At 41.1% G+C, this 22,579-nt stretch overlaps 4 protein-coding genes across 8 annotated transcripts in view; all 4 read left to right on the top strand.

Moving 5' to 3' along the window:
- The first annotated feature begins 317 nt into the window (after window positions 1–317).
- On the top strand, window positions 318–2,124 carry hoxa9a (homeobox A9a). Its single transcript, XM_077549010.1, has 2 exons — window positions 318–963; window positions 1,157–2,124. The coding sequence occupies exons 1-2, from the start codon at window positions 462–464 to the stop codon at window positions 1,396–1,398; spliced, it is 744 nt and encodes a 247-aa protein (XP_077405136.1). The 5' UTR covers window positions 318–461; the 3' UTR covers window positions 1,399–2,124.
- Window positions 2,125–5,193: 3,069 nt separating this feature from the next.
- The window catches only part of hoxa3a (homeobox A3a), a 29,422-nt gene continuing 12,036 nt past the window's right edge, over window positions 5,194–22,579 (top strand). The window contains exons 1-5 of one of the 5 annotated variants that reach the window (XM_077548997.1): window positions 5,194–5,678; window positions 6,280–6,431; window positions 7,646–7,757; window positions 13,320–13,442; window positions 18,002–18,124. The gene's annotated coding sequence lies outside the window, so the exon portion shown is untranslated. Of the gene's footprint in view, window positions 5,679–5,722; window positions 6,103–6,279; window positions 6,432–7,645; window positions 7,758–7,989; window positions 8,091–8,114; window positions 8,360–13,205; window positions 13,227–13,319; window positions 13,443–18,001; window positions 18,125–22,579 lie in introns of those variants that run through there. The other 4 variants (XM_077548998.1, XR_013288904.1, XR_013288905.1 and 1 more) reach the window with 4 other exon arrangements.
- Window positions 10,621–12,890, top strand: hoxa5a (homeobox A5a). The gene is made up of 2 exons (XM_077549007.1): window positions 10,621–11,555; window positions 12,062–12,890. The coding sequence occupies exons 1-2, from the start codon at window positions 10,967–10,969 to the stop codon at window positions 12,307–12,309; spliced, it is 837 nt and encodes a 278-aa protein (XP_077405133.1). The 5' UTR covers window positions 10,621–10,966; the 3' UTR covers window positions 12,310–12,890.
- On the top strand, window positions 19,344–21,326 carry hoxa4a (homeobox A4a). Its single transcript, XM_077549009.1, has 2 exons — window positions 19,344–19,839; window positions 20,254–21,326. The coding sequence occupies exons 1-2, from the start codon at window positions 19,413–19,415 to the stop codon at window positions 20,583–20,585; spliced, it is 759 nt and encodes a 252-aa protein (XP_077405135.1). The 5' UTR covers window positions 19,344–19,412; the 3' UTR covers window positions 20,586–21,326.

The raw sequence follows: 22,579 nt of genomic DNA, 5'->3' as shown, positions 1-22,579 counted from the left end.
AGCTCATAAAATGAGCTTAGAAAATTCTGTGTCGTTTCAGCAAGTCTTCAACATGAAGCAGAGGCAGCGACCAACTATTTTTCCCACATGACGTCATTGTCGTTTCATTCATTCATTTTCTCCAATCTATCAGATTTTATTCATTTTCATCTCTTATTTTCCCAACTCTGCTTGTTATTGGGGACTGTGCGCGTATTTAATGACCAGAGGGGATTGATTTATACTTTATTGTTCAGCCTGTATGATCACGTGCGTCCGCTGTCCAATGGCCTGGCGGCGTGGCTCCCACATTACAACCCACTGTAGTTCTGTGAGGGGCCAAGTTGCTACTTGATTTCTCCACATTGTTATTTTGTGAGGCTCTCTTTACTGCTTGTGTATGTGTGTGCGCGTGCTTCTTTTGTTGTTGTTGTTGTTGCTGTATGGCTAACTGCGTGCGTGCGAACGTGTAGTTTGCCGCCATGTCGACATCCGGAGCGGTGACTAGTTACTACGTCGATTCTCTCATTCTCCCCGAGAGCGAGGAGCTCTCCATGCCGAGATACCCCCCCGGGCCCGGGTACCAGCACGGCAGGCAGCACCCCCCTTCCATCAGTGAGCACGGCGAGCTCGGACCTTGCACCTTCACGTCCAAACCTGCCGTGTTCGGCCCGTCGTGGAGCCACGTTCCGGCTCAGTTCCCCGGCGGCGTTTCTTCTGTTTACCACCACCCTTATGGGCACCCCCAAGGCCCCGGGGCTGAATCAGACGCCCGCTACCAGTCGTGGCTCCTGGAGCCCATGAGCGGATTACAGGCGTCGCACCATTACGGAATCAAACCCGAGGCTGCCGGTTCGCACACGGCGCTGCTGCTGTCTGACTACAGCAACGGCTCGGTGCCGTCAGCCGCGGAAAAGGATGCGCTAGCCGGTAGAGGAGTCGACGCGAGCGTGGAGGTTGAAGAGAAGCCGAACCTTGATCCAAGTAAGTCCCATCGGATGCCATTTTTGACATGCCATTTCCTTATGCCCCCTCCTCCGTCCCCTCGCCCTGTTCTCTATTCATTGGCAACATTTACATCACCATTTATGATACATTTCTATGCATTTAGCCGCTCATCCCATACGAAAAGAGACCTGAGTCACCCCCTCCCTCCTCCCTTTTTTTTTCTCTCCAGATAACCCCGTGTCCAACTGGCTCCACGCGAGTGCCACGAGAAAAAAGCGCTGTCCCTACACAAAGCACCAGATCCTGGAGCTGGAGAAAGAATTCCTCTTTAACTCCTACCTGACCAGGGACCGCAGGTACGAGGTGGCCAGGCTGTTGAACCTGACGGAGAGACAAGTTAAAATCTGGTTCCAGAACCGCCGTATGAAGATGAAGAAGTTTAACAAAGATGGCGTGCCTAAAGATGAGTGACTGATGAGTGAGGAGAAGCACACGTCGAGGCCGATGGCGAGATTTTCTCACTCGCTCTGCTGTGGAGCAATTCTTGAAAAACTCGTTTTAGTGTTCCGTATAGCAGAACCTCTCGGGCTTGATTGTCTTGTATAATAAGCATGTTAGGCTCTCGTTTGAAGCGACTACCTTTTTTATATTGCACAATTTTAACAGTGCCCCCTTTTTTTTTTGTTAGTTGTCCTTTTCATATGGTGTTTATTATTATTATTATTATGTTTTATTAGTATCTCGTTAAAGTGAATTTGTTGGCCTGGTCTCCGTGCTTGTTTGGATGTTTCCAGCTATGTGTTCTCTGTCTAGTTTGTAAAATGTGTTGGATTTTGTTATTATTGCTAGAATTATGACTGAGTTTAGTCTGACAGTATTTTTTTTTTATTATAAGTGCTACATCTCAAAGTATTAGAATATCCGAGACGCTCTACGTTACATTACATGACTGACTACCTATATGTGTTGATCAACTACCTACAATAACATTTTTTTTTCTCTCATGGCAAATTATTGTGTTGATTGGGTTAGGCAAGCCTGAGTTTAAAGATTAGAATTGTTTAGTGATGAGAAATTAAATAACACACTGTAGGTTATAATTGATTACCTCTCGGGTCCGCCGACCGTCTGAATTTTAGTTCTCAAATGTAATTTGTACTTTATTTATTAAAATAAAACAAATTATATCTGCACAAATGTTGCCTGGTTGACGCTTTTTGGTGTAAAAAAAAATAAGCGAAAATTCAGTAAATATGAGCATAATCGTGTTGGAGAATACAGTACTGGGCGTGATGGCAGAGGATGGTGATGGCTCTGTAGAGCCGTAAAAGACAATTACCGCTATAACATTTTATGGGGTGCAAAAACGCTGCGAGGCAAGCGGACGCAAAACAAGAAAAAGACATGGAAGAAGCTTGGACACATGAAGATTCGATTTTTTGGGGGGTAGAATGCATTTTGTTGGACAGTCAGGAATAAATAAACATTTCGTCAATGAGAGGCTTTTACAAACACGACCTCATCCAAGGCATGGTTCAAGTCTGTAGAGATTTTTTTTTTTTTTTTTTTTTGGGGGGGGGGCACAGTGAGAATCATATGATCGCTGCCGGCAACTCTCACGCTTGATCATCTCGCCCTCAAATCGGTTTCAAAGCAGAAAATGTTGGACGAATTTGAAGCTGAAGACTCGAGTGTGTTGTGACGCGCTTAGGGGGGACGCAGATGGACCCAAACTTCAAAGACTCGCCGAGAGACAGCGCAATAAACCGCCTGGTCTCCTATACTGTCTGGCATTCCACTTTTAATGGCTTTATGGCCGTCCAGACACAATTAGGCTGTTTCCAGAATGGCAGCCATTTGTTTTTTCTTCTCTTTGGTTCTGGACAAAAGGCCGAGCGGAAATGATCAGCTTTATTGGACTCTTCCCAACGGGGACGCGCATGCACGACTCACGGTCATTTGGACGCAGCCTTTGTTTCTACCTGGGAACCTTCCGCCCTCTGCACCCCGTTGCACTGCCGCGAGACGTCCATAAACACGCAGTTTAGCAGCCCTGCATGTGCAGGCAGCAATTTAAAAAAAAATAATAATAATAAAACGGCAAGTTTTTATTCAATATTCCGATTGCGATTTAAAATGCAATCATTTTTTCCCACTAAACGTGTATTTTTGTAATGATAAATATGAAGCACAAGACGAATGATGACTTGAAAATCAAGCATGAGCTTTGGAGCAAAATTATTATTATTATTTTATTTTTGCATCTTTTGTTGGCATTGACATTTTTCCCATGGGCTGTACATGCTTGTGCATTTACATACGCTGGCAGGATTTGTGACATATTGGCATTTATTTAGAAAAATGTGATTGCCTGATGACTAAGCATGTCATTGTTTTGTTTCGTGATTGTACCATCATTTTTTAACCTATTAAAACTAATTCGTATTTTGTCTGCTCACTCATGTTTGTTCATCCAAATTCTCCCATTGTATAAATTAAAACCCATATTCAACACCAATATAATAATCTAACGTGGGTATATATTGTTGCAGAAAACACAAAGGAGGTTGTGCATGATGTGGCAATCTCTTCCTCCTCCAGAGGGTGGCGACACTGTTCCACAACAGTCTTTTGTAACACGTCTGCATTAATGAACCTGCTCTGTGGTGGCGGCGGTGGGCGAAATATTCTAGTAACATTTTTAAGAGTCCAGCCAAACAATTTCACACCTTTTTAACAGTCCCTGCACATGCTCGAAGGAATCAGCACGCGCAGGGTCAGAGGCTTATGGGCACATGCAGTTGTTCATGTAGGATTTGCCATACGTCTGCGGCGTGCAAGACACTATAAAAACGACCCCCCCCCCCCAAACAAACCGAATTGATCATTTAAAATATGGATACATTCTAATTAGTCTCTAAACATATTCATTCCAGTAGGCCCTAATTCTGTTTACTCTCTGCACTTGTTTTGTAATTAGAAACATAACCAAAAGTTGTCTGTCTTTCTATTACGAAATGTAGCCTATAATCAATTATCTTCATTGTAGTTGCTATCGTATAACTCACTGTGAGATTAATCGTTTTTTTTTTAGGATGTATCAATCGTGAAACAATCATGATTTAAATATTTACTGTATTTCCCAAGGTTTTCGAATGAGACAAAAATACTTACACTAAAAAAATTAATTCTTTAATAGCTCAATACTAGTTCATTTTATTTTATGTTATTGTTAATGTGATAGTTCAATTGTACTTAAATGTACAGGGTCAGAAATAACCCCAACCCATTATTCTGGTTTATTTAATACAAACCAAGTAAAAAAAAATGGGTTCAATCAGGTCAGTCTTTTATTATTATTATTATTATTATTTTAACCAAAATAGTCCCCCCCCCCCAACCCCTACCATTATGACGGTACATTTTTATTGTTTTACAGGATACATTTAATATGTCATTTTGATTTGGTGCTAATGGTTGGTTCTAGAACAGTTAAAAATGCTTGGATAGTCCCAAAAAGCAGTTACTCTGTGCATACACTCTTAAAAAACTGGGCCAAAAATAACCAAATTTAACTTTAAATGTCTGGGTTGTTTTATAGAAAACAACACAATTTTTTTTGTACGAAACTTTGCCCCAAATTTGGGCCGCGTGTGTATGTGTATATATATATATATATATATATATATATATATATATATATATATATATATATATATATATATATACAGTATATATTGACCAAGCACTGTTAAAGGTGTATAAAAGCCACATTTTGGGTACTATGCATTCTTAAAACTGAGTAAAAAAATAAAATAAAATAAAAAGGTCAAAAATTGGACCGACTCTAATCTTTGGTTAATTTGACAAATTACATTTTTTTGGTACAAAACAATCTTTAAAGTTAGTGTTTGGGTCCAATTTTTGACCCAGCGGTTTTAAGAGTAAGAGTGTATTTGTCACATTATTTAAATAAAATAAAGGTTGTTATTTAATCTTACCATGTGTATGATGCAAACATTTGATAATATTGAATAAAAAAACTTGAATTATAGACAAAACATTGACAAGAGTTTGATAATTTACGATAGTGAATATTTCACCCATGAATAATTTCCATTATTTTATTTCTAAATCAATGTTAAAAGTTGTATTCAATGTTTCATGTTGTTCTTGATGAATATAGCTCACTTTTGCGATGTGCTTGATGTTTATGAGCGAGAAGCGTTAATCTCACTCTGCAGCCATCGCCATGATGGATTTCATCTCGGCCTCCCGATTGGCTGACAGCAGGCAGGCCGGTGTCACGTGATTGAGTTCCTCGGTACACGGTCAAAATGGTGTTTGGTGTAAATCTAGGCCGTATTGCTGCCATATATCACACAACCTCGTAAAAATGACACTGAGGATTCTGGACCAACAAATCAGACAGGAAGAAAATATGATTTGGTCTTCTTAGTAAATATACGGCGGTGCGTAGCTTGACTGTTTTCAAACACGGCCGAGGAATTCGCATTATCCACATCCAGTCCAGTCCGGTGGAAGCGGCTCTGCTAGAGATCTTGCGTTTGACCGGGCCCGTCTGGAGGCCCAGCCCAAGTCCAGCTCCTGCAGGCTACACAGCCAGAGGCAGGACTCCGAGTCCGAACCAGTCCGTTTGCTCCCCGACAGCTGCTCCCACCCGGCAGCCTGCACCAGCCGCCCGGGTAAACAACACCGGATGCAGCCTGGCTGGATGATGCAAACAGCAGGTATGTGCTACTGACTTCAAGTGTGACTTTTTTTTTTTCTTCTTCCCTCAACACAAGGATACTTAGCCTAACCATTGGTGTTTCAATTAATTTCGTGAAGCCACTGGTGTTGCAAGGGAGGACTCGTAAAACTTTTATTGCGCAACTAATGAGTTTTGCAGCCATAAATTCATTTGGTCAGCGCCTCTGTGTTCACTACCAATAGACCTTGCCGTTGGGGGGTTTTCTGTGCACTCCTATTACTCTCATAGCCTCGTATCCCCTTTGTGGCTGTAAAAAGAAGGGAAAAAAAGTGACCTTTTGTGTAAATCGCTCTCCTGGACTCTGAAGCTATACTTTATAATTGGGACTTCACTCTGCGACGAAAGGCTGCTGGGATTTTCCATGTCGAATCATTAAGCAACGACAGCTGCATATCAGTCAGGTGGTGATTTGAAAAAAAAAATTTTTTTTGACATGGATTGAATGTAATGGCATGCAAAAAATTACTGCAAAATCAGACAAACAAGTTTGATGTTGAATGCTTGATTTATTTATTTTAATTGTATTTTTTTAACAAGGTACAAGTACAACTCGTGCATTTTTTCCCCCCCTTCACCAGATCACAGACTGTAAATTCAGTTCTATATGAAGCAGAGAAGCAGGCTGGAGAGATTTTGTCAGAGACGAATGAAAATCTGATTCCAGCATGCAAGAGTGTCACAGAAGGACGGATCAGAGTCATGACGTCTGTCGACGGATGCGCAGAAGGAGGCAAGACTCACTGCAACACAAGCACAAAAGTATTGGGGGAAAAAAATCGGCTTCAATATAGGCCCTTATATCGCTCACGTGCCATGCCTATTTATGCAAATGTTTAAAAATAAAACAAGGGAATTCTGTTGTGAGAGTAAAAAAAAATATTTTCTTAAACCAGAAATGTGGCCGCAAATTAAACATTAAACAGACCCCCGTACACAAATTCAATATATCAATATAGCCCCAATTAGAAACGCACTAAACATGCACACATAAAATACTGATTAGACTCACTAATCAATATACCCCTAACACACACACACACACACACACACACACACACACGCACGCACAAAAGCAAATTCCTTTGTGATTTCGTCGCTAAACGAGAAAAATATTTTTGCTCAAAAATATTGCCACACACGCTAAATTCTAACATTTAATTGAGCATGATTAAAACCATTGATTTGTTTTTTTTTAGACTCCATTATTGTATAACCTACTGCAAATTGTTTCATGAACGGGAAGTTGTCATTATATCAGTGTGCTATGTTATTATTATATTAGTGTGGCAGTGCATATTTAAAATGTGCAGTCATTTATAATCAGATTGTGTTTAAAAAAAAAAAGTTTAATAGCGGTCACATCTGTGGTGGTGACTTTGTAATTTGCTTTCGTTTTTTCTTTGGTACAAATGCGCGTACGCAAAACGCTGGGGGGGAAAAAATGTGGTTGAGGCCAACATTTCACTTGGGGGAATTCGAACTATGAAGATGCGAGACGAGGCAAGCTGCACGAGAAGGAGAATTTACTGTTGAACTCTCCCTCGTCCCTCACTAAGATGGCGCCTGCTGTTGACCTGCTCGCTCCCTCCTCCTTTGTACTCCCCCCCACCTCCCTCTCTCTCTCTCTCCCTCCTTTTCTCCCTCTCTTCTCCCTCTCTTCTTCCTCCAGCACTGGGCCATAAATCCGTTGTTGTTTATGAAAATTTACAACATGGCAATCCGGCTTTACGAGCCACCTCGGCTTCCCATTGGCCGCGCCTCGTCACGTGGTCGGGAGCAGTGAACATGAACTTTTTATATATAATTTCCAATCGAGGAATAGAGCAGCCTTTCATTAAACAGGCTCCGGCTCCCACACGGATGGTTTCACCGGCGCCCTTTTTTAAGCTTCAGCCTCTCACATGTCTTTTTTTTTTCTCCATTTTGTCGGATTTTATCCCACAGAAGCATCCTTTTAGACGTGACTGGATGCTTTTGGCAAGATGTGTGGAAGGAGTCCCTGCGCGTCACTTGAACCCCCATGTCAAGTCTTGTGTCCTGGGACCTAACAAAATAGGTAAGACAGATCATATATTTACTCTATGCAAGCTTTTAATAGCATGTCAATAGCCATATTGTCACGAGTGATGCTGTATTTGCTACTACAGTCTCTAATTATTATATTATCGATTCTGCCTGATCATTTAAAGATCAATTTGCACCATATGATTGTTCGTTTGTGTTTTGCATCGCTTTCCGTGTGTTTGTTGTTGACTTTAAACTGGGATGGGCTTCCGCGGCAACTGTAGGTGGCTGACAGTGGCGATGAGGGTGTTTTTGTCTCCCCCTTGTGGTCGCGCGCCATATAGACGCGGCGCTTGTCTCACTCAAAATGTCCGACGAGGAAAGAGTGACACGTTGACCTCTATTGCAGGGGAAAATATGTGTTTGATGTTTGGAGCTCTGCGGGAGTGCACGTGCGCGTGGATCTTACAAGGTCTTTTTTTTCTTCTTTTTTTTGGGCGTACGGCCCAGATGGTGTCGAAACCATGTCATGCCAGACTGTCGACTCATATCAGATTCATCTTTGTTAAGATACGTAAGGAATTTCTCTGGAGTAAAGACACTCAATTTATGACATACATTACACACAAGTAACAGTTATTAAATTGTGCAATAGTAGCCTAATGATGAATAAATTGTGTTGTACAAAATATTGCAGATTGACAACGTCCACTAGTTTTCTTTTTTTATTGCTTCCATCAAAAGTAGATTTAATTTACATAATAGTCAAATGTAAACTGCAAAGCATAATGAGGTGCTGAAATTGAAGTTAATGTCAAACGATGATTTCATTCATTTTTGCAAAGCGTGTTAGTGTGTGAGGAGCCTGCAGAGTGCACTGCCGTCTTATTATTGCTTCACCCCTTCACGACCACCACTCTTTTTTTTTTCCTTTTTTTTTTGTGGCCCCTTTTTAGCTTCTGGGTGTGTCCATGTCTCGACTTGGGGGGAAATGGTTTCGTGGGAACTTTGTTGCCATTGGCCCGTCATAAATCAGTTGTAGTATAGGAAACACATGCACACACTTTAGTGTCCTTCGCGCACGGACGAATCAACGTCTCCTATAGATTTTTTTTTAGAGCATCTGCTGTACAGTATTTAAGAGCAGGGTCGATAATGTGTGCGTTTCATTTTTTTTTATTTTGTCGCTATATTTCGGGCCTGTGCACATGCAAGGCAAAAAACCGCAGAGGGGTGAGGAAGCGTGAACCCAAAAGCCACTTCACAAGCTCACAAAAGAGGCGAAGGGTGCCATAAAAATTCCACAAGTCTGCATGGGACCAAACGGAGTTGCTGCCATGCTTTTTATTGAGCTGCTTATAGACGCTTGTTGTCGGAGTTATATTGCTCTGGTGTAGTTCAGACGTTTTGTTTGAATTAATAGATGGATAGATCGATACAGTTGATAGATGCAGCTAGAAAATATGTTTTATAAAGACAAAGACAAATAAATTTTACGTCGGGTAGTAGGCCTGTTACTAAATTTGAACATTAAGTGGCAAAGAGAGCTACAGTAAAAACTCCAGCAGTCTGTTTGTGTCCTTGTTTTAATCCGTCAACTGTCTGTGTCTCTATGGTGCACTTTTGTCGACTGCTTTAAATTGCATTCACTGTTTCTGAATCGGTCTTTTATACTATATGTCTGCAAGACGAGCTTCCCTTTGGGCCAATAAATTATGCTGAACTGAACACGCCAAGGTAGCGATATGGCAATATTTTTTCCTCAAAGATGTCTATTTAAAACTTGTATTGTTTAACCGAATTTACGGTAATTTGAACCATTGTTATTTTCTTTTCTTTTTTTCCCTCTTTTTCCTCATTATTTTTTTTTTACAAGATGTCCTCGCGTGTGTGTATAAATAAATAAATAAATTTATGATAGGCTGTATTCCCATATATAAATATATTTTATTTCATTCCCATATATTTGCATATTTGCCCATGGTTGACACACTGCCATGCATTTATGTAGCCTATTTGTATAATATTATCATTTTGATATCAAATTATATTTGTGTGAATGGTTTTACCAATTTTACATAATTGTTCATATTAGAGTTTTTTTTCTTCAATTTTTGGCTAAGGTTCCAAATGACTACTTTATTTACTACTATTTCTTTCTATTTATATACTTTACTATTATTTGTATAATATTATCATTTTGATATCAAATTATATTTGTGTGAATGTTTTTTTTTTACCAATTTTACATAATTGTTCATATTAGTTTTTTTCTTCAATTTTTGGCTAAGGTTCCAAATGACTACTTTATTTACTACTATTTATTTCTATTTATATACTTTACTATTATTTGTATAATATTATCATTTTGATATCAAATTATATTTGTGTGAATGTTTTTTTTTTTACCAATTTTACATAATTGTTCATATTAGTTTTTTTTCTTCAATTTTTGGCAAAGGTTCCAAATGACTACTTTATTTATTTATATACTTTACTATTATTATTACTCGCACACTAACAAATATGTTTTCATAAATAACAATGAAGTGAGGAGGTTTAAAAAGGCTTAAATTGTGATTTTACGTGGCATTATATATATGTGTGTTATAGAACTCCCAAATTGCATATTATTGGCATTCATTCATTAGTACCCCCCATAGACGTCTCGCGAAATGTTTTACGATCATAATGAGTGCAAAACATACATAGAATGGCTTTTATACTATTAAATGTCCAATTTGCACTCGTCGCAGGTTATAGTAGGCAACTTTCAAGCCTTGGGCTGCAGATATCGCACCCGCAGCACGCCTCCTCGCCTTGCTTGTATTGTTTCCAAGAAAGCGCGTCGGCGTTTTTTGCCGCAATGCTCGTTAACCTCCGGATGACCCCGCCGGCAGAAGTCAGTGCAACAGTTGCGCCAGAGGATGGCGCACGTCGACAAGGCAAAGTTCGCCCTGAGCAAGCGCGTCCTCCTCATCCCCACCCCGCGCGAGTTTACCTCCGGAGGTCACCGAGCAGGATTTACGACTGGTCAACAAAAGCACGTGATACTCCGCCGTACCCCATATTTGGGTGCCTACGTAAGAGAGAATCAAGTCCATGGCCCACTCATTTCCATAATTCATCATAAATTGTGCAAGGGCTGCTATAGGACGCGCTAAAGCATAAGAGCCACAAATCAAGCAGGCTTGCTTTTTATGCTTTTCTCCTCTTGCAATCGTAACAATAATACACCACGAGTGGAGGAATTGTCAACAAATGAGCTCCTATTTTGTGAACTCATTCTGCGGTCGCTATCCCAATGGCGCGGACTTCCAGTTACATAATTATGGAGAGCATAGTTCGACCGACGAGCAATACAGAGACTCCACCGCCATGCACTCCAGCAGGTACGGCTATGGCTACAACGGAATGGACCTGACCGTCGACCGAACCACCCCCGGACACTTTGCGGCCAGCGAGCGGACCGCCGCCTTCTCCCCGAGCCACTCGGCGGCCGCCACCCCCTCGGCGGAGCCGCTCAGGTACACGCAGCCGGTCGCCAGCAGCTCCAACTCGGCTCTGTCCCCCGCGGCTGACCCCAACCCGTGCCCGTCCGCGGTGGCCGGTTCCACGCAGATCAGCGAGTCTCGGACCCAGCACCGAGCGGGGAAAAACTCGCAGCCCAGCCCGTGCTCCGGATCCGGCGGGGGCACTCTGCTGCACGGCCGGGACTGTGCGGCGTCCAAAGGGTCCCCAATCGACGAGGAAAAGCCTACGGGGAGCACACCCGGCACGCCACAGAACGCCAGCGACCCGGCCCAGCCTCAGATATATCCGTGGATGAGAAAACTGCACATAAGTCACGGTAAACTTCATTTCCCTTTACCATGTCGTCATATGAGTCCAGTACTTTATTCTGAAAGTCTACACAAAAGTCACACTTCAAAATGTAGGTGGTTAAAGTTTAATTTTGCCATTATGTATATTTGTATGTTTACAAAATGGGACGTCTTATTTATGGTGACGTATTTCACTTGCAAAAATTACGCGATATAAACCTAAAAGGAAAAAAAGCCCAATTTTGGTCCACAGTTGGACCACTCGCTTTTTGGGTCATTTGAACCAACTTTTAGCTCGTTTTATATAAAGCAATCCAATTTTGTTGTACAAAACAACCCCCAAATTTGGTTGTTTAGAAGGGGGGAAAAAAACACTCAAAATGGCGTTAAATTGATTCAACGGTCCAATTTTTGACCTTTTTTTTTTAAATTATTATTTATTTTATTATTATTTTTTTAAATCCTTTACGAATATTTTTTTTAAATATCGTGAGCAACCATGATTTCAAAAAAAAATGTTGCTGCACTCTAGATTTATCCGGACCAGAGGGCAAGCGTGCCCGGACCGCCTACACCCGGTACCAGACCCTGGAGCTGGAGAAGGAGTTCCACTTCAACCGCTACCTGACCCGCAGGCGGAGGATCGAGATCGCGCACGCCTTGTGCCTCTCGGAGAGACAGATCAAAATCTGGTTCCAGAACCGCAGGATGAAGTGGAAGAAGGACAACAAGCTGAAGAGCATGAGCATGGCTGCAGGCGCGGGGGGCTACAGGCCTTGATTACCCCCCCCCGACCCCCCCACGTACCCAAACCCACCCATCATCACCCCCTGATAAGGAGTGAGACAAAAATAAAAGTTATGTCATATCAACTGGGGGTGCAGAGACCACCAGGACCACCAGGACCGTCAAGACATTCAAATGTTCATTTCCGCCATCTTAAATGTACAGTTCTGTCTAGATTTAGAGGAAACGACTCAATAAATGTTGGTTTAAATTATTTCTTGTTCCGAAAAAAGAAGGGAGAAAAAATGCTACCTATATTAACCAGCGAATGCACTCAATGTACACATATTGTTTAGCTCAGTATATTGTGTATTGTATTTATTTGTGTGCTGTATAATTGCGATAAAAGCCAAAAGTCTGCTAAGTGATTGTACTTGTGTGTACACTATAACTGCGCATTGTATTTGGAATTGAAATATTTTTTCCTTTTTTTTTTTGGGGCCTTTGTTTCAAATCATTATGTGTAATATAACCCGCGTTGTCTTTTTTTTTTGTAAATGTTTTTAAAAAGACTGGAAGTCAAATGTACTGTTGTTGTTCATCATAATTATAATAAACTTTCTACTGGAACTACATTATTTGTGTGTTGTGTTCCTTACATAAAGGAACTTTATTATTATTATTAAAGCTTATTTTAGTTTGAATACAAATCCACAAGTTTGTTTTTGTTTGTTTTTTCCGTTGTTTTTACTCACCTTGCACGGCGTTTGCGTTCCTCGTCAAGCTCGCTCAGCACACACCAAACTGTCGACTTTTCAAGCTGTAAACTTTATTAGGCCCCTTTCTGGCTCTTCGACATTTGGGTGTTAAATGAACGGGGGGGTTTTGTCTATGAATTAGATCGTAAAAATCATCCGGAGCGCGTCCAGATAGGCTCACTGGCCATAAACGGTCACGTGGTGGCCATTAAAGTAAGTTTTATGGTTTTGGGGAGTTGACAGTATATTGCACATAACATATAATCGCACTGACGACCAGGCTTGGTCTGACTCTGCCTTTTGCAGCGCATTGAGAAGCCTCTTGACCAGAACGCAGCGACACTTGAGCTCAGTGGACCGGACCGGACGGAACCGGAGAGGACCGGACGTCGCCTGCGAGCACGGCCGGAATGAAGCACGCTTGTCCGGGTGAGTTTGTGCACGTTGGACGGTAGCCTGAGAACAAGCGAGCCTTGTGTTAAATCGTCTTATTGCCTCGATTTTTCCCAATTAGTCCATTAGGCTAATTTGTCAGTGGTGCTGGGCTGGATTCTGGTCTGGGCAGATGTTGCAGGCAGGCAGGGTTGGGTCCGGCTCATGGCCATTTAATTGCTTCCTTCCCCGTGTAACTTGTTTCCCTCCATCTGGGGTGCGACTCATAATCCATTTTTGCATGTTGGATAATTATCCCCGCGTCCATTTCCACCCACTAACTTGTCGTCTTGGAGGATGTGCGCTTTTTTCTCTCCTCTCAATTTGATCACATTGGAGGATTCGCAGGACCCAGAAATGACTTTTAGGGGAAGTTTGGCTGCACACATTTTGGGCCCGGCTGTAAACAGTGTCAAGTAAACACAAGTCGGGGACAAACAGCATGCAGCAGGGAGACTTTGGAAAAGGAATTCCGTTTTGTGTCAGGCAAGTCATTTTGGGTTCGGGGTTGAAAAGTTCAAATGAGCCCCCCCCCCCCCCCCCCCCCCCACCCCAAAGCTCAGTCCCTTTTGGAAAAGTCACTCTCGCTTTGTGGTGACAGGGAAATGCAGACGCCATTGTAGCTTGATTTTTAAGGCAAACAATGGAAGAATATGCCTGTTTGTTCTTGCTTTACTTATTCCGGACATGTGCTAACATATCGTTAGCATAATTGTAACTTGTGCTTGTGCTAGCAAAAAAAAAAAAAAAAGAAGGCTAATGTTAGGGTTTTTCAGTCATTCTAGTCACGACTAGGTTGAATCGATGTAAATAGATTTTTTTATTGCCCCCCCAAAAATGTTAAAATATGAATTATTTAAAAAAACAACGGCCTCATATATCGTGCAGTTAACACGATTTTTTTTTTTTTTACTGTAGAATAATGTTGCTCTGACCAATATAAGAAAAACAGAGCCAAGCATGCAGGCTTGTTTTATAGTATGGAATGTGTGTAAAACCCTTTGGATTGCTTTGACATTTTATATAAAACTGCTTGTTAAAAACAACCCAATTTGGGTCAAAAACCTTAATTAAACTTGGGCTCATTTGACCAAACTTTGGGTTTATATTATACAAAACAACCCAAATTTTATGTACAAAATAACCACCCCTAAATTGGCTTAATGTACAAAGCAACCAAAAGTTGGGTCAGATTGACCCAAATTCGGTCCAATTTTGGACCCTATAAATAAATGTGACTTACTTAAAATTGTTGACAAAAGTTATAATGGTAGAGAAACGAGCTGAATTGAACCGAGTTATTATTACTATTATTTTAAATCATCTCACTCGTTTGGTGATATTTAAATGAGCACTTATAGTGTCAAAAATAACTCAATTTGGGCCCAAAAAAAGGACTAATTCACTACATTGGTCAACTTGACCCAAATTTCTGTGTTGAAAACAATCCCATTTTTGGTGTTACTTTGAAGAAAATGACAAATTTTTGGGTTAATTTATACAAATCAATCCAGCAAGTTGGGTCAGATTGACCCAAGTTCAGTCAATTTTTTTACCCAGTTTTGTAAATAAATTTGACTTTACGTAAAATTGTTGACAAAAGTTACAATGGTAGAGAAACCAGCGGAATTGAACGGATTTATTATTATTTTTTTGTAATCATCTTACTCGTTTGGTGCTATTGCTATATGAAAACTCATAGAGTAAAAAATAACCCAATTTGGGCAAAAAATGAACCAAAATTCTGGGTTAAAAACGATTACATTTTTTGAGTGTTACTTTGAAGAAAATAACCAATTTTTGGGTTCATTTGTGCAAATCAATCCAGGAAGTTGGGTTAAATTGACCTAAGTAGTGAATGGGTGCATATTTGACCCATATTTTAACCAAATTGGAGTTTTTGTATTCAGTCCATTTTCAAGTTGGTGCCAAATTAAAATAACCTCATTTTACACCACTTCCGATAATGCATTCACTCGGATTAACTTTCAACTGATCAGATTTGTCCAATTTTTCTCTATTTATCCACGTTGGACAAAACAATCCAATCAACTGCCCATACATCCAATGCCTTTTCCTCATTTCTCACCCACACTGAGCGTATCCAACTTTGTCCTGCTAGCACAATGACAATAAAACAAGGCGCACATATCGGAGAGTTGTGCTTTTTTCGAAATGAAAATCCGAGCCAATACGTCAAATGATTGTGCGGCACGCTGCCAGGCTGGGAGGGTTCACGCGCAGGTCAGCCTCCCAGCTCCAAGATGAATCTGCATCCTCTCCGAGCCACCAGCAGAGCTCGCTTTAGGCCAAGTTCACTGTCAGCCTGCAAATGTGCGCAGAGCAGAGGAGACTTAATAGCACGCTTCCTTGGCCTTGTCCAGATAAGAGTGATGTGCGTAAATAAACACAAGATGGTTGAGAAAAAAAAAAAGCGTTTGGATGCTGTTGAAAGACAACATTCGACTTGTATTTGCATATTGTGCTGCCTGCCTTTGTCTTTGAAATTCATCTAATCACTAGTGCAGGTTTTTCCTCTCCATTAAATTGATGGAAATGATGCTATGGCTTCACGTTGAGATTGTCGAATTTTTTTTTTGAAGGTGGGGGGGCTCAATGGGTCGCCTCTGACGAGGGCGAGATAGAGAGGAGAGGAAAAAATTGGGGTCAAAAGTTGAGCAGCAAGTCTCCGTCATCAGCTTGATGCCTGCAGCCTCATAATAGCGATCTTGACTCGTCTACACAAAAGGCAGAATAGCTTTGAATTACATATGTTGCGGGGTGCACTCCAGGTGAACCCTGCATGCACGGTGACCCCGCGTTCGAGAGGGAGGGTGGGGTGGGCAAAACCCCCCAGCCGTCCCCGGCAACAAGATTGAGTAGCTGGCGTTTTATTATCGCGCTTGATTGGTGAATTTCCTTTGAATAAATTGCATTTGATATGTTTGGGGACGGGGGGCGGCATTTGCATTTTCAGGATTGATACTCTCGACCCGGTCACCGCGTAATGGGAAGGCCCTGCACACAGCCCACACCCCCCGAATTGAGCCCCCGGACCCCTTAAAAATCATTTAGCCTCTCGCGTCCTGATCGTGGTGAATGGAAAGCTTTTAAGGGGAGCAGAAATGGCACAGATGTTTTTTTTTTTTTGTGGCACACAAAGACACCGAATTTGATTCCATAATTGTAAGTTTTTTAGTTGTTTTTTTTTTTTAAAGTACGGGAAGCAGGACAGACAATTTGGTGCGAATATTAGAACAAAAAACAGTGTGTTGAAATTATTATTATTATTATTTTAATTTACAATTCGATTTAAAATAAAAATTTAAAAGGTGAATTTAATGTAATATACAATACCTAAATATATGACGATATACATTGAATCAAAACGTTATAGGGGAATAAATAAAAAGCAGATATGAAAACAAACCTTTATTAGCAGACATCAGAATAGCAGCATAAAAAAAACACATTTGATTAAAAAAAAAAACTTTATTGAAAATGATAATATTCCAGTCAAAATATCATACAATTCATTTAAACTTGGTGTACTGTAAATTTAAATTTTAAGCACAGGTACATTTTGAAAATGCAATTTATACACATGTGAACTTTTTTTTTTTACCACATCCAAATATTTTCTGTGAACTTTTGATGGATATTTTCCGCTCCATCGACACTTGATGCAGAAGGATATCCATTCTTATTACGTATAGACAAGAGACCTTGCGTGAGCCACCTGTAATCTGTCACTATCGCCTCAGCACTTGACTCATAATCTAAATTTACAGTAAAGTGTCAGGGTGATGTATCTTACCTCAGCAGACCTTCACTTGCGGTTTATGCTCGCCGGCGAGCATGCATGCGACATCACGGTCGAGCTCGCTTGTAAACTGTGGGCATTTTTTTATTTTCTTTTGGGTTGAATTTCACTCGAGATGCTTTGCAGAAATATTATTTTCAGTGCTCACCACGCAGGCCTCTAAAATAAACCAATACCTTTTTTTTACGAAAAGCAACAAGTTCAGCGGCGCATATTTCACTCAACTCGCAGTAACGGCCCATATTTAAACAGAATCCCTTCGAACCAGCGGCCGGCTGTAAGTTTCACCTGCAATCTTTCTCTGCAATGACATTTTATGGATATTTGCAATATTCCAAGCTTAGTCAAATTCATCCTTTGCGGTCCCTTTTAAAGAAAAACGAATCCAGAAGCTCAGAATATTGAAAAGCGGTCTCAGAAAATCCACAGTTGGCCAGAAGTCCAAGTCCGGGGTGAAGAGCGGGTCAGCGCGTCTAACTGATATGAAAATGTCGCCCCTTTGGAAGAAGGGGGCACGCCTTGTTGTTTAACAAAGACTGTCAATGGGCAAGATTAATCAGAAACAAAATGGAAACTGTGTCACTTTGGGGTCAGCCACAAGTTATCTCTGTTTGGGGGAGTGAAGACAGAGAAGCGGGGGACTCGGGAGGGGGTGAAAAAAAAAGGTTGATGGGGAGAAAAGGAAACGCGTTTTAATATTTCTTAAGTTTGGACTCCTTGTTTGTGCATGCAGAGGCCTTGTTGACGCCGGTAGGGTGTCCTGGTGTGGAGTTGGAGCATCTTGAAGGACATTTTCTCACCTCCACGATGGAGCGGCAGCGGGGACTGCACGTGATGGCTGATGGACAGCAGCAAGGTCAGAAACTTTTATTTAGAAAGACTTTTTTTGGGGGGTGGGGGTTGTCATTGCTATACAATTGGCGATGTTTTTTGTTTTTTTTAACAGGACTGGCAAAATATATAAAATGCATTTAAACAAGAAGCAGGCTATAAAAATGGATGCTTAATATGGAAAGAGTGCAAAAAACTTTTAGTCAACTTCAGATCTGAATAATAATTATTATTTTGTCATTTTTATTATTACAATTATTTCATTGTTGGTGGTGTTTCTATATGTGGTCATAAGTGCCCTCTCCTTTTTTGATGGATTTTTAAACTGAACTGAATTGAAGTGTACCTATTTTTGCACCCAATTCGAATATTATAGATTTGTGCTAAAATGTTTTTTTATACGAATTTATTTAGAAATCTTATACTATATTAAAGACAACCTATTCTGCTTTTGCACATTTTGTGTCCTTAACATCGCGTCTCGTGTCCTTCGTGCAAAAACATCCCCATGCAGCGCTTTGTTTTGCAGCCGCTTGTGTTGCCAGATATGTGCTGCATGTCTGCAATTGTTTCTTGGTGAGCCTTTCACAATACTTTTAGCCAATGAGTGTGACAATATGTTTTGAAGATCTTTGTCATCCACGCTCAAAATTGTGTTTAATGATGAGTTGACAGATATGCAAGGACTTCGGAATAATAGGATTCATATCGGCGTTGGTTGCCAGATTTGTACGGTTTTGACACAGGCAAAATGACGTGTTTTTTTGTTTTGTTTTTTTTGTTTTGTTTTGCACACGTGCAATCGTGCGAGGTGTTTTGTGTATTTTTTTTAACCGCTGGTGCAAGTCATTGTCCATGAAGGTTTTGATGATGATAGTGTCAAAATATTTATTTTACACTCAATTGTGCACAAAGACGCGAGCAACATGTATGTTAATAATCCCAAATACGCGTTAAAATGAAAGCATATTATCCTCATATTTGGTAGTTTCTCGTCTTTTCCCACATGAAGCCTCGCCCACATAAGTTTGACTGCGTGCAGTAAACAAGTCTCTTGATTGGTTTTGCTTTTCTATAATGTGATTTAACAAGGAAAACAGCTACGTAAGCCAGTCCGGAGAGGTTCTGGCGATGCCAGTGCCATGCTTTCCATTGGTTCCTGTTTACATGATGCCCGCAGGACGCGCGCTGATTGGCGGCCGCGCTCACGTGACCACACAACTTTGTACATTTGACAGCGAGTAGGAGGGTTTTGTGGAGATCAGAAAAACGACAGCGCGATAAAAATTAGTATTGTTGCACTTCACAAATTAATGACCATGAGTTCCTACTTGATAAACTCCAACTATATCGAGCCGTCCTTTCCTCCATGCGACGAATACCAGCAGGGCGGATACATCCCCAACCCGGGGGACTACTACGAGCGGCCAAAAGACGCGGGCTTCCCCCATCACGAAGAGCCATCCTACCCCAGGTCCAACTACACGGAACCGGGCTACGATTACGGCAGCGTCCCCGCCGCCGGACTGGACGATTTCACCGACGGCCACCATTCCACGGCGCAGCCGCAAACGCTTCCTCAGCAGCAGAACCACGGACCGCGCCTCGGCTCGGCCCCGGACGGCGGAGCGGGGGCCGTTAAGGACTCATGCAGCCTCGCCGGTGAGGTCTACCCCGGCGCGGTGAAGGGCAAAGAGCCGGTGGTGTATCCCTGGATGAAAAAGGTCCACGTAAACACCGGTGAGTTGTGAGAAAAGCACGCACGCGTGGCGTGGAGGACAGCGCTGGTAGCTGGCAGCCACTTTGCAGCTGCAATTTACGACTATGGAGCAGCGGGGTCGGTAATTAAGGACCCTCGTAAATTTTATTGCCTGTGTTCGTCTGTCGGGGCTCATGCGCCTTTGTTGCTTTTTAACCCAAACTGCCTCCTCCACTGGAATGGAGCCAATGTGTAATATCCGACCCCGCTGTTTAGTTAATCTTTCCTAAGCGTCAGCTGTCCCCGGATGCTTGTACGTGCGTTAAAGCAAATATAGTCGGCGGTTTTTATTGCTTTCTGGAGAGAATCTTGTCTTTAACACCTGCCTGTGTGCCTGTGTGCGACCCCACACTCCACCTCCTTCCCCCCCCCCCCTCATTCAACCTCCACCCCAGTCAATGCCAGTTACACCGGAGGAGTGCCCAAGAGGTCCCGCACTGCCTACACCCGCCAGCAGGCTCTGGAACTGGAGAAGGAGTTCCACTTCAACCGCTACCTGACGCGGCGTAGGCGGGTGGAGATCGCGCACACAATGTGCCTGTCCGAGCGCCAGGTTAAGATCTGGTTTCAAAACCGTCGCATGAAGTGGAAGAAGGAGCACAAGCTGCCCAATACGAAGATCCGCTCCAATTCGGCCTCGTCGTCGTCGTCGTCTTCCGGGGCCCAACAGCAGCAGATGAAAACAAGCCAGCAGCTGGTCCCCACGCCGTGCACCGTGGGTCTATAGTGAAATTAAAAAACAACAAAAAAAAATCCCAAACCAGACTGAGATGGCAAAGAACACAAGTGGAAATCGACGGACCGAGTGAATATTTTGGTGTTATTTGCCCCTTTTGTCTCCTTCCACTCTGCGGTCGTTTTTCCCGTCTTCATAAGCTAGAAATAGTTTTTTTTATTTTTTTTTCAAATCCCACATCGGCGACTGAAGGCTTCGCATATTTGCTTTTTGTATTTTTATTTTTATTTTTTTACGAATGAAGGATAACGCACAGTCACATGGATCAAAACAAGTGTTGCATTTCAGTCAGAAATGGCCAAAATGGGTGAGGCAAAAGCTTGAATCCTTTCCTTTTTGATTTTTTTTTATTTTCCACGGAGAATTATAATATACTTGAACGTTATGATTTTTTTTTTTAGGAGTTCCATTGTAGCCACAATGTGTGTTTGAGTGCTGAATGTATAGTCCTGCAAGTGACATGCCCATCATATTGTAATGTACATATATAGACAAATCATGAATGAAGGCACAATGAGGAATGCATTTCTACAGGGAGAGACTTTTTTCGGGTTGCTAGTTCCATGTCGTGAGGTCTTCAGTATACTTTTGATTCGTGCTCTTGTGTCTCATGTTGTGTTGTTCGAAACTGTGAATATACATTTGTGTTTGTGCCGTCTCACTAGTGACCCCTGTGATGTGTAGTGTAGACTGAAAATGTCCTTGTGAAATAAATGTGTACTTCACTTGTAAGGCTTTTTGGATTGTTATTAGTAATGGAGCAAATTGAGCCACAAACGCCGTGCGTAAAAATCCACCGCGCAGGATTTTACTTATTTATTTTAGCCTTATTGTGTTTTTGTTTGTATATAAAAAAAAAATGTGCACCCTGAAAATTAAAATTATTTAGGTCAGAAATTAATAGATTTTCATATTTTATGATCAAGATTTTGGAAATGACGTCCTCATATTGCAATTACAGTATATTGTTTTTAGCACCTAAACAAAATAGAATAAAAAGTTTACTGATATTGATGCAAAACTGCTGGGTCAAAAATAACCCAATTTTATCCAATTTTGGGTTGCTGAAAACTCGTTTTTGTGGGTTATATATATATATATATATATATATTTTTTTTGAAAACATTTCTTCCAGTACTTTATAATAAATGCAGTTGCTGAAGTTTACCTATGTATAGTATATAAAAAATATTAAATTTGATTAAAAATGGGATCTGCTACTTGAGTCAATTTGACCCAACTTTGTTTTTATCAAAACAGCCCTTTTTGGGTTGTTTTATACAATAGAATGCATTGTTTATAATACCCAATATACATTTAGATATGTAGTATATACTCTTAAAACTGTTCAAATGACCCCATTTTTGTAAAAAAAATTACCAATGCTACTTGGGTGAAATTGACCCAACTTTGAGTTGTTTTTATCAAAACAACCCAGCTTTTCAAAATTGTTTTATACAAAAGAAATACATTTGTATATAATGTTTACAATACTCCAGTACAGGTGTTCTTGAGTTAATATACGTATTATACATTCTTAAATATGCTGGGTCAAAAATATCCCAATTTTGGTAAAAAAAAAATTGTACCGACCTTCTTGGTCAATTTGACTCAACTTTGGGTTGTTCCATATTAAAAAATAATATGTACTGTTTACAAAACATTATAGTAAGTTGTGTTTAAGTTTACCTATACACTCAACTGCTGGGTCAAAAAATAAGACACGCTGCCCAAAAACGACCTACTTTTTGGTACAAATCAACCAGAATGTTGGAGACAAAACAACCCAAAGTTGGGTCAAAATGACTCAAGTACTGACCAGTCCAATTGCGGACTAAAATTGGGTTATTTTTGACCCAGCCGTTTCAAGTGTGTATTTACAGACACTGTAAATTTCCATAAACACGCTGGACTGTAATTTAAAACCTCAGGAATCAAAATGCGCTTGTCACAAGCTTGACTTTTGACACCCAAGCCCAAAAACC

This window comes from Vanacampus margaritifer, chromosome 17 (genome assembly GCF_051991255.1).
Source record: "Vanacampus margaritifer isolate UIUO_Vmar chromosome 17, RoL_Vmar_1.0, whole genome shotgun sequence".
NCBI lineage: Eukaryota > Metazoa > Chordata > Actinopteri > Syngnathiformes > Syngnathidae > Vanacampus > Vanacampus margaritifer.
This window is presented reverse-complemented; position numbering and strand designations above follow the sequence as displayed.

Bases quoted from the DNA above. Each gene is read 5' to 3' on its own strand.
- hoxa4a (XM_077549009.1), top strand. From the start codon at position 19,413: ATGACCATGAGTTCCTACTTGATAAACTCCAACTATATCGAGCCGTCC. The intron at 19,840-20,253 runs GTGAGTTGTGAG...CCTCCACCCCAG, and splicing joins AAAGGTCCACGTAAACACCG to TCAATGCCAGTTACACCGGA.
- hoxa9a (XM_077549010.1), top strand. From the start codon at position 462: ATGTCGACATCCGGAGCGGTGACTAGTTACTACGTCGATTCTCTCATT. The intron at 964-1,156 runs GTAAGTCCCATC...TTTTCTCTCCAG, and splicing joins GAAGCCGAACCTTGATCCAA to ATAACCCCGTGTCCAACTGG.
- hoxa5a (XM_077549007.1), top strand. From the start codon at position 10,967: ATGAGCTCCTATTTTGTGAACTCATTCTGCGGTCGCTATCCCAATGGC. The intron at 11,556-12,061 runs GTAAACTTCATT...GCTGCACTCTAG, and splicing joins AAAACTGCACATAAGTCACG to ATTTATCCGGACCAGAGGGC.